At 54.5% G+C, this 10,630-nt stretch overlaps 2 protein-coding genes across 5 annotated transcripts; one reads left to right on the top strand and one right to left on the bottom strand.

The window, feature by feature from the left end:
• Nucleotides 1–226: 226 nt before the first annotated feature.
• B4GALT3 (beta-1,4-galactosyltransferase 3) lies at nt 227–6,232 on the top strand. 2 transcript variants are annotated; one of them, XM_082613839.1, is made up of 8 exons: nt 227–306; nt 1,133–1,278; nt 1,626–1,900; nt 2,430–2,665; nt 3,608–3,798; nt 3,907–4,029; nt 5,236–5,340; nt 5,474–6,232. In XM_082613839.1, the coding sequence occupies exons 3-8, from the start codon at nt 1,639–1,641 to the stop codon at nt 5,745–5,747; spliced, it is 1,191 nt and encodes a 396-aa protein (XP_082469965.1). In that variant the 5' UTR covers nt 227–306; nt 1,133–1,278; nt 1,626–1,638; the 3' UTR covers nt 5,748–6,232. The 2 variants fall into 2 exon arrangements, with proteins under 2 accessions (XP_082469965.1, XP_082469966.1); XM_082613840.1 differs by having other exon boundaries at nt 1,603–1,900.
• A 101-nt stretch (nt 6,233–6,333) lies between these two features.
• On the bottom strand, nt 6,334–10,088 carry PPOX (protoporphyrinogen oxidase). Of its 3 annotated transcripts, XM_082614199.1 has the most exons (13): nt 9,885–10,087; nt 9,618–9,712; nt 9,324–9,458; nt 9,075–9,190; nt 8,760–8,892; nt 8,316–8,460; nt 8,016–8,206; nt 7,531–7,591; nt 7,229–7,347; nt 7,041–7,151; nt 6,792–6,941; nt 6,636–6,678; nt 6,334–6,552 (listed from the first exon to the last, which is right to left on the bottom strand). In XM_082614199.1, exons 2-13 carry the CDS (start codon nt 9,702–9,704, stop codon nt 6,410–6,412), a joined length of 1,434 nt encoding a protein of 477 aa, XP_082470325.1. In that variant the 5' UTR covers nt 9,705–9,712; nt 9,885–10,087; the 3' UTR covers nt 6,334–6,409. The 3 variants fall into 3 exon arrangements, with proteins under 3 accessions (XP_082470325.1, XP_082470326.1, XP_082470327.1); XM_082614200.1 differs by lacking the exon at nt 8,760–8,892 and having other exon boundaries at nt 8,316–8,473; nt 9,885–10,088; XM_082614201.1 differs by lacking the exons at nt 9,324–9,458; nt 9,618–9,712; nt 9,885–10,087 and having other exon boundaries at nt 8,316–8,473; nt 9,075–9,186.
• Between the last annotated feature and the right edge of the window lie 542 nt (nt 10,089–10,630).

Below are 10,630 nucleotides of genomic sequence, written 5' to 3'. Positions count from 1 at the left end.
CACAAGTCTGAGGGGTGAGGGGTGAGGGGTGAGGGGTGGAATCCCGTTGGAAGTCGGTCCGATGGGGATGAGCCCCCGCGCCTTCTCCCGAGGAATCGAGCCCCGAGAAGCCTGCGCAGTAGCTTCACCCGGACCCCACAGGCCGCGCGGTGCTCAGACCCTGCGCTTCGCGGGCCGGGGCGGCTCCACCCGAGGCCCCGCCCCGTGACGCGAGGCCCCGCCCCCGCAGCTCCCGCTTCCAAGATGGCGGCAGAGGTTTCTGTCCGGCTGTCGGGGAGGTGGTGACGACTGGCTGCAGAAGGTCAGGTGTGTGGTCTGGGGCTGGTGGGGTGAGAGGCACGGGAGAAAGGTTCGGGAAATTGGGAAGGTGAGAAGTTTTGGGTAAAGGCTGGAGACAGCCTTGAGCAGGGAAGGGGGACGTAAGTGCAAGTATGGACAGAGGCCGGTGGGCTCACATTGCAAGGTAGAGCAAACACAGGAGGAGACTGGGGTGGGATGAGGGTGCTCCGAAACAACTGGGCTGTAACCCCCTGCAGAGCGCTGACCACGCCCTCTAGGTGAGCTAGCCCAGGTACCTCTGACAGGTTCTGCCCAGCCCTCCCTCTCCCTATCTCATTTCACCAATAACCCCTGATCCCCACCTCCGATAAGACCTGGGAAAGGTAGAAAAAGCTAGGGGATGCTACCCCCAACCTATTCCCCGCCGCGCTCCGAGGTTGTTTGCATGCAGCTCCCAGGTGGTCACGCTCCCTGCACCTGCGGAGCTAGCTCCCAGAAACGTGAAGAACGGAAAGGAACCAGTTTCTTCCGCCTCCCTGGGTTCTCTTGAGGCCACCCCACAGTCCTGTTAAGACTGCCTCACCCCCTGGCGAAAGTAAGATCTCCGATAGCTTCCCTGTCCCCACTCTCCAAACAGGTTGGTCCTGCTGGGGTGGAGGATGGTTAAGTATAGAGTGAATCTGACACACTAGAGGGTTATGGGGGAGAGGCCAGGGACCTAGCATCTGCTGCTTCACCCCTCTTCTCTCCAACCACTTTCCCTCCCTTCCCCAGCTGGGAAACCAGTTTCACCCTGATCCTCGTCTCTGCCCCTCTGTGGGTGGCTGGCTATCCTTGACCACTTCTGTTTCAGCTGGTCCTAAGATTGCTGTTGGAGTGCTGGATGGAGCCTTTCTCTGTCCTCTGTGACATTTCCAATTTTATATAATGCCTCACATCTCTGCTCCCCCGGGACCCCGTGGAGTCCCCATGATCCTGAAGAAGGCAGCTTGAACCTAGGTGAGTCTATCTCTACCCCCTCTAAAATTGGAAGGGAGGTTGTCCAGAGAATGCTCTGAAATGGCCTTGGGACATGAATGATGTAAGCATTCTTGGGGACTGATAGTAGGTGATAGCAGTGGTTTGAGGGAGGGGTGGAGGAGAGTGAAACTTGGGCTGGAAGTGACAGGTGGTAGGTCTGCTAGTGGTAGCATTCTATTTCTTTCCATACATCTGTGTGCTCCCTTCTGTGACTTTGTTCTTTTCCTCTTTACCCCTGGCACCACCTTCATCCCTGCCCAATGACCTCTTTTTGCTGGCTTGCTCTCTTCCTGCCTGCCCCAGCACTCTCCTCTCTCCCTCTCCAGACTACACCCCAGGATGCTGCGGAGGCTGCTGGAGCGACCCTGCACTTTGGCCCTGCTTGTGGGCTCCCAGCTGGCTGTCATGATGTACCTGTCGCTGGGGGGCTTCCGAAGCCTCAGCGCTCTATTTGGCCGAGAGCAGGAGCCAACATTTGACTACTCTCATCCCCATGATGTCTACAGTAACCTCAGTCACCTGCCTGGGGCCCCTGTTGCCCCAGGGGGCCCCCCAGCTCCTCAAGGTCTGCCCTACTGTCCAGAACGATCTCCTCTCTTAGGTGAGTGGAGAAGGAAGGCGGAAGTGAAGGCAAGGCCAAGGTGTGGGGACAGGGAGGCTTGAACAGGCATAGGATGGCAGGAGTGGGTCTTAGAACAGGAGGGTCACGTAACTGGAAGGGAGGCTGAGGTTGAGATAGAATGGACTCTAAATTTGGAGTTTCGACTGGGCTCTTGGGTTGAACCACGGCCCATTTATGGGCTCTTCTTGCCTCGGGCTAGGACTTGCTTCTTTTCTAGATCACTCCTAGTTTAGTGAGTTAGTTGGAAGTCCGTCTGTTCTCTCCATCCCCTGACTGTAAGCTTCTAACCTTGTGAGGCAGGGGGGAGTTATGGAACCCTAATAAGAAGGTAGGCTAGGTAAGGAGCCTTCACCTTCCAGACTTTGCAAAGCTGTCCCAGTGATGGGGAACTCAAGGTTCTGTGAGATTTTTGAGCAAGCCCTTGGGGGAGCTGAGCCCCAGAATCAGACTGCCAGGGACAGTTCTTCTTGCCCTTCTAATCCCTGACCTTGCCATTCCCTCCCAACAGTGGGTCCCGTGTCCGTGTCCTTTAGCCCAGTGCCATCACTGGTAGAGATTGTGGAGAGAAATCCCCGGGTGGAACCGGGGGGCCGGTACCGCCCTGCAGGGTGTGAGCCCCGGTCCCGAACAGCCATTATTGTGCCCCATCGTGCCCGGGAGCACCACCTGCGCCTGCTGCTCTACCACCTGCACCCATTCCTGCAACGCCAGCAGCTCGCTTATGGCATCTATGTCATCCACCAGGTACCCCCAATTCCCATACCCTTCTGATTTTCTTTCTTATAAGGAAGCCTCAAACAAATTCCACTCCACTCTTATATAATGGATCCCTGAAATAATTTTAAGAGGGTCAGACAGAAAAAAAAAAAAGAGGGTCAGACTGTTGAATGTGAGAAAGCAGGGGGCTTCCCTGGTGGGGCAGTGGTTAAGAATCCGCCGGCCAATGCAGGGGACACAGGTTTGAGCCCTGTCTGGGAAGATCCCACATGCCACAGAGCAGCTAAGCCCGTGCACCACAACTACTGAGCCTGCACTCTAGAGCCCACGAGCCACAACTACTGAGCCCGCGCGCCTAGAGCCCGTGCTCCGCAACAAGAGAAGCCACCGTGACAAAGAGTAGCCCCCACTCCCCGCAACTAGAGAAAGCCTGCCTGCAGCAACAAAGACCCGATGTAGCCCCCCACAAAAAAACAATACACACACACACACACACACACACACACACATATAAAAAGAAAGCAGCAGCTGGCACTGCTCTGCCAACGTGTTAGTCCCTTACTTCTCCTTAAGGATATTCCCACTGTCCTATAATCTTCCATGATTTTTCCGTTCTTGAATTTGGAAGTGGATAGATTTGGGCTAAAATTCTGGGTTCTGCCACTTGTTCCATATGTCACCTTGAGCAAGATACCCAACCTGCTAAAATGAGGCAAAGAGTGATAACTAATATACCACCTGTTCTACATGGTTTGTTTGTTGTCGGGATTAAATGCTAAATAGCAGCATGTAAGTGTCAGGCACATACTGCTGCTCAAAAATTTTTTTGTTGAATGAAAAAACAAAGAAGTTGTCTTTCTCTTCATTCTCCTTGTCCCATATCCCGCTTTGATTTCCCTCTTTTCACTTTTATGCTTCTTTTCCATGCTACCTATAGACCTAGTTTGGTCCTCCGCCATTATCTTCCAGGCTGGAAATGGAACATTTAACAGGGCAAAGTTGCTGAATGTTGGGGTGCGGGAGGCCCTGCGTGATGAAGAATGGGACTGCTTGTTCTTGCATGATGTGGACCTCTTGCCAGAGAACGACCACAATCTGTATGTGTGTGACCCCCGAGGACCCCGGCATGTTGCTGTTGCCATGAACAAGTTTGGATACAGGTAGAGGGCATGAGAGGGTACTGGAAGCAGGAATTCCACCACCCAGTGGAAGAAGGAGGGATGGCCCCCCAGAAGACTTGTGGAATCCAAGGGTGTTTCTCTCCCCAGCCTCCCGTACCCCCAGTACTTTGGAGGGGTCTCGGCGCTCACTCCTGACCAGTATCTGAAGATGAATGGCTTCCCCAATGAATACTGGGGCTGGGGTGGTGAGGATGATGACATTGCTACCAGGTCAGACTTCCTGCCTCCACCTCCCTCCCTAACCCCAGCCTAGACCACTGTCCTCTGAGACCACCCCTAGCCATAGCCCTTTACCACTAACTTTTAGCTCCCTGGTGCTGCACTGTGCCCATTCCTCTCCCTTAGTCTTTTCAGTCTACCCAGGTCAGGCTTTGCATGCTGCTCCCCATTCTTTTATCCTTCAGTCTCTTAGATCTGGTTAGTTACATTCCTGGGAGAGAAGATAAGATCAGTAGGCTATAGTATCACGGGATTCCAGGGCTGGAAAGGGGCCTACAGACAGTTTAGTCCTGCCTCTGCTAGGGTTGCATCCAAACCACACTTCCTTTCAGGGCTGGGAGAGGAGAGGCTCAGCTCCACATAGCCCAGAACCACTTTTTTTTTTTAAAAGTCTGTGCCATTGGCATGATGCCAACTTATTTTTAGCGTGTGAAACATTTTGACCTTCAGCCTCAGCTGACCCAATTTTCTATCTGTCATTTGACTATTTGGGCTTGATATACTGGACCCATTGCTTCTCCTCCCCCTCTGTCCTCTGATATGACATCTCTATGAATTCTTTTATTCCGTATGTGTGTAAAGCACCCAGCAATTTCTAAATGTATGTATTCTTTTCAGTACCTTCCCAGGCTATCTTCACTTCTTGCTTCTGTGTGTCAGAGTGGGAGTTTGTTTCTTTCCAGGTCCTGATTACTTGGTTCCACTCTTTTCTTAATGTGGGTGGGGGGGCGGGTAGGGGATGTGGCAGAGCTGAGGCAGCTCAGCTACTCATCTAAATAAGAATTGCTGAGCTTGGGTCTGTGACTCCCAGTCTTGCCCTCCCTTTTGGAGAAAATGGCTCCTCTCCCGGTCCTTTCCAGACTGCAGGGGCAGCTCCTGGGAGCCACTTAGGAAACAAAGGTGGGAGGTGCAAATCTACCTCTGCCAATTGTTTAAAGCCCCCAGGGTGCCTGGCAGTAGGCCCTGAGGATCTGGATACATCCAGGCTTTTACATTCTCTTCAGCCATTTCCTTCTTTCTGTTTGACTTTCTCTCCCCTTCCAGTACTTGGCACTTTTTTTTGCCTAGTTAGTAATAGCTGTTCTTTGTGTAAAGAAACGTGCAATTCCATCCTTGCTAGCCTTAGCTCTTCTTGCTCACCTGTCAGCAGCTTTCTTCTGCTCTGGATCCTCCAAGTTGCCCTCGCTTTTTCCATAGGGTACGCCTGGCTGGGATGAAGATCTCTCGGCCCCCCACATCTGTGGGACACTATAAGATGGTGAAGCACCGAGGAGATAAGGGCAACGAGGAAAATCCCCACAGGTAGGATGAGAGGGCTGCCCGGGAATTATTACTGGATCCTCAGGATTCTGCACCCTAGCCAGGCAGCTCCTGAAGTTTCCTAGATTCCTGGCTGTTCCTTTCCAGGTCTTAGTCTCCAATCTCTAATCCTCAGATTTGACCTCCTGGTCCGAACCCGGAATTCCTGGACTCAAGATGGGATGAACTCACTGACATACCGATTGCTGGCTCGAGAGCTGGGCCCTCTATATACCAACATCACAGCAGACATTGGAACTGACCCTCGGGGTCCTCAGACTCCCTCTGGTCCCCGTTACCCACCTGGTTCCTCCCAGGCCTTCCGTCAGGAGATGCTGCAGCGCCGGCCCCCAGCCAGGCCCGACCCTCTGCCTGCTGCCAACCACACAGCTCCCCATGGTTCACACTGACTCCTCCTTAATCATGAAACTGAATCAGAAGAGTTGTGTTCTCCCCACCCTCAGCTCCTCACTGCTCTTAGAGGGGATGTGGGGGAAATGAACTCTACTGCCGTGCTGGGGGCAGGGGCCTCTCCTCACTGCTGGACTGGAGCTGGGCTCCTCTAGCCCTGGGGGTCCCTCTTTCTAGGGTCACCAGCCAGGGCTTACGACTGTGAATCCTCGATGTCATGATTTTCTGTGATGACTCCTAGGAGTCCCCTGCCCATGGGGTAAGAGCAGGGCTGGACCCCAAATCCCTTCCTCTTCCATGGAGAGAAGAGTGTTCTGACTTCTCCCGGGACCTCTGTGAATATTTATTCTATTTATGGTTCCCAGGAAGTGTGTTTGAAGGAAGCCCCTCCCAGGGTACTTTCTGCCAGTGCTGGAGTAGCTCCCTCTTCTGGACCTTGCTCAGGGGGCTGGGATTTTGATATATTTTCTAATAAAGGACTTTGTCTTGCCTCTGCTCCTGCTTTCTGTATCCTAAGCACCCTTTACCTACCTTTGCTCACCCACCCCACCCACGCCCACAGGAGACAGAACAGCCAGACCAAGCCAAGCTCCAGCAACTTTTATTTTCATGGGTGAGAGAATCTCTGTCAGCAGGGGCAGGAAGAAGTGGGGTTTGAAGATCAACTGTTAGGTTCTGTGCCCAGGACACGGGCTGCTGCCTGGCGCCCACTCTCTATACAATCATTGACAGCAACCCCCTCATATGAGGCTCCGGCCAGAGTCAAAGGCAGCTTCTGAGCAGCCAGGAATTGGGAAGCTGACTCTGGGAGGAAAAGATAAAAGGAATGTTACAGCTGGGGGTCTATTTTCATAGCTCTTCTCAGCCCAGCTGCTTTCCCAACTTACCCAATTTTTGCCAGTGGCCTAAAGTATACTGGGGGATACAGTTCTGGGGAGAGAAGAGGGGATACAGGGAAAGATTACTACTGATGTCCCAGGCCTGGGTAGACAATGACAAATGTACTAGTCCCTGCCTCCAGTGGGTAGCTGAGGAGTGTTTACCTTGTGTAGATGGACCAAGCAGTGACTTGGTGGCTCCTTCAGTCCTAACTGAGTGGCAGCTGCTTTCTCTGCCTCCTTTTGGAACAGCTCCTGAGATAAGACACTGCCCCTGGCTTCTAATGTCCGTAACCAGGAACCTCCCAACATCACCTAAGGAGGGAATACGGCACTGACCAGCCTGGCCTTACTACACTGGGGCACAGAGGAGCTCTTGGGAAACTCCCACTAAGCAAAGCTGCCTTCTCTCACAGTCACTCTGAGGCCAGGGGGGCTCCCATCCTGCTCAGGGAAAGCAACTGAGTCATACACGATTCCCAGGATGCCTGGGTCTTCTGAGGATGGCACCAAATGTCCAAATCCCTGGAGAAAAGGAAGAGACTGGGTCAGGAGGGAAGAGTTCCAGTTGAGCCCACATCTCCCCTTCTTCTGTGTCACACCTGGACAGGCAGACGAGCTCCTCGGTACTGTAGATTCACCACAGCCACAGACACAGCAGTGATGGTACTCAGGGCACGAGCCAGCGGTGCAGCCTCAGCAGGGAGCAGCTTGCTGAGCACTGGAGGAGAGCAGGCAGAGGCCTGCCTCAGGAGGCATTCACACTACAATTTTACCAACCCTCCTTGGGATTAGACTCCCACAGGGTTGACCAGTTCAGGGGCATGGCATGGTCCTGTTGGCCCAGAAAGAAGCTACGTTGCCTCAACCTGGTTGGAGAAGGGGAGGGTGACCACCACATTACCTGAAGCTGGAATGGCACTAACAATGTGGTCAGCCTCCAGGTTGCTGTCCCCTAGAGACACCTGAGAGGAAGAAAACATTTAAAAGACACAGAGATCATGGGAATTTTGCCTTAGTTTCCCAGGCAGGAGAGAGACTGGGTGCTGAGTCAGGATGAAGAGACTAAGTAGTCAGCACAAAAATCATCCCCCCATTACTCCAGGAAGTGGGCCAGACAAAAGCCAGTGGGCTACTCTGAAATGTTTAGTGGAGCTCAGTGGTTCTTTCCCCTAGCTGGGAGCCACTTATATATATTCTATCCACAGGTTTGGATCAAACAGGTCTTGGAGGAAGGTCCAAAAATAAGGCCTAGGAATGTGGAGTAGCCCATATTTAAATAGCTTCTAGGACAGGAGAACAAGGAGAAACTCCAGTCCTGCCGGCTAAAGCATTTAGACAAAGTTGGAAACTCTAACAGGTTCATTACACTCCAGGGGACTCTCCTACCTTCCAGCACCCTTCTGCTTCGAGGCTGAGCCCACAGACTGGCTGGCCTCTGAGAACACTGACACCCCTACTAGTCAGGTGGGTGTTAAGGGCCTGAGGCAATGTCTCCAGCCCTCCACGGAGTGACCACTGGCTCCAGCGCTCAGCCCGAGCCTGGCGAATAAGGGCTGAGTCTGGCTGTGGGCCCCGCCCTGCAGAGGAGGAAGTAGAGAAAAATCATTAAAATAGCACCCCTTGCTTCCAGTCCCTCACTCTGGCAGTCCTTAATATCTTCAACCCTCGAACCAACTCCCCCCTCACCTGCCCCCAGCAGCAGCCCCAGTAATATGGAACGATGGGTTTGCTCAGCTTGGAAGAGACTGGGAAAGCAGGACCTGATGCTGAGCTCACGGCTGTTGCCTGCAAACACTCCACGGCAAAGACTGTCCATGGCTAGAGACGCCACCTTAAGGGTGAGACTGGGATTGAGAGGCCAAGGAATAAGCTGCACTAATTTCCACTGTCCCTGCTTGGCAGAGAAGAGGGGTGGGGTGGGGTTTGGTTGGAAAGCAGTCCCACTATTACAGAAGGATGGAAAGGAAATGAAGGCATTCACCCCCAACACTGAGTTTGGGGGGCTACTGGGTATGAAGAGAAGAGGGCATTTTCAGATGGTACAGAAGAGGCCCTAGTGGTAGGTTCGAGTATGGGGATCTGCAGCTGGTTTAGGAGGGGAGGGATTTGGGGGCTTCTGGGCGGTGTTACCTCAGGACCAAGGCGGCGCTGGGCGAAACTGTGCACAGTCTCATCAGGGTCTTTGCCCCGGGGCGTAGTCAACTCCTTCAGCCCAGCCCAAAACAGAGGTTTGGAGAAGGGAGGGGAAGGGCGGAGTAGCCCCCTGCGTGGAGGAAGGCACAGTGAAGAGGGAGCTCTGATTTAACCCCCCAGCTCCAGGGGGTCATTTCCATTCATTTGACCCCTTTTGCTGGGAGGGCTGACAAACTGGAAGATGAGGAAATGGAAGGGATATGAGGATGGAAGCAGAGGAGAAGGATGGCAGTAAGGAGGTGAGAGCATTACCTGATGCCAGAGGGCAGGGCGTGCAGGGCGCCACCTACGTACAGGAACCTGTTCTGGGCAGCTGCATGGTCTCCCCGGACAGGCAACACTTCTGAGTCCAAGCCAAGCTCGGAAACCTGCTCCACACGTCCTCAGAAAGAGCATGAACTAAGGAAAGGACTGACCACCAAATCTACTTGCTCCCCTTCACTCTATTCTCTAGTGAAGGTCCCTCCACAACCTCTCCTAGGCATTCCACAAGCCGCTCACCATGAGCAGGGTCCGGGCTCCCAGGACTCCCGCTGGCCGAATTCCTCGAGGTCCAAGTTCAAAGATAGCACCATCTGGCCCTCGTACCGAGCGGATCCAGCCTCCCAGGCGCTCGCTGCCCTCCACCAATACCACCTGGGGACAAGAGGGAGCCACTGCAGCCTATAGCCACGGCCGCAGCCGCGGCGGCGTAAAGGGTCAGGAGGGGAATGGGGCGGTTCATTCCCTCTTGCTGAAAATGGGAGAGGAGTATTAAAGGAGGCTCCCTCTGGCACGGAGGCGGGGGCCACTCACCTTGGGGGGACAAGGGGCCCGGCTCAGGTGGTAACTAGCGGCCAAGCCGCTGATCCCTCCGCCCAGCACGACCACGGTCCGGCCCATGGTGAAGCCTGCGGGTGTGGAGGCGATACGGACAGGCTGACCAGAAGCACCCTGCTCTCCAGAAGACCTGCGGGTTCCGCGTTCCACCCCCGGCCATTCGCTGCTTTAGGGGAAACTAAGGCAGAGCCCGCGGATGGGTTGGTGGAACTGTGAGGTCCCCGCCCAGGGCCTAGGACTCACCCACGAGAGGAACGAGAAAAATTAGGGTAAAGGAGGAGACAGAGGTCTCAGCACATCACGCCGCCGGCGTCCCAGGGACGGGGGCTGGGAGGTGGATAAGGGCCACACCCACGCTATCTGCTAGCGCAGGGCTCTGGGCTCCGGCCTGCCGCCGGTCTTCTGAAGCGCTTTTCCTCCCGCCCGCCCCCACTAGGCCTAGAGTTTCAGTCCGCTGCCTCCACCGCCTCCCCTCCCCTCCCCCCAGTTTTTCGGTCTCTCCGACTCTCCGTCCACTCTATTCTCGCGGCACACTCCTGACCTTACCTTCCTGCTCCTGGATTGGTGGGTCCTGGAAGGCCCCGATCACACTCACCAATGAAAACACTGAACAGGCAGCGGCTCCTCCTCCCGCAAAGGCCGGGGGGCTGGCCCCTGTAGAAGGTTGCTCTCTGGAGCTGGAGGTTAGTTAACTGGTTCGATGCCAGTTTGGAGAGAGCAGCCGTATCCATCACTGACTTCGCCTCAAGGCTGGAGCGGCGAGAGCTGCGTGCTGGTTAGCATTCCCCAGCTCGAGCTCCCAGGCCCAGCTAGGCTGAGAACCCTGGAGGGAGGGCCTCATGAGCTTTGGTTGTAGGGAGAGTAGATAGGGACACTGGAGGCTGGTCCGTGGGGAGGTGGCTCCATAAACAGCTCCTTGATGTTAGCAACAGCCTGGACCTACGGGAGTTAGGGCGGCCCGGCAACGTACCGTGTTTATCAACAGGGGT

The sequence above is a fragment of the Mesoplodon mirus genome (assembly GCF_964341445.2).
Source record: "Mesoplodon mirus genome assembly, chromosome: 3".
NCBI classification, from domain to species: domain Eukaryota; kingdom Metazoa; phylum Chordata; class Mammalia; order Artiodactyla; family Ziphiidae; genus Mesoplodon; species Mesoplodon mirus.
Note: the sequence above shows the minus strand (reverse complement) of the source record. Positions and strands in the feature narration are given on the sequence as shown.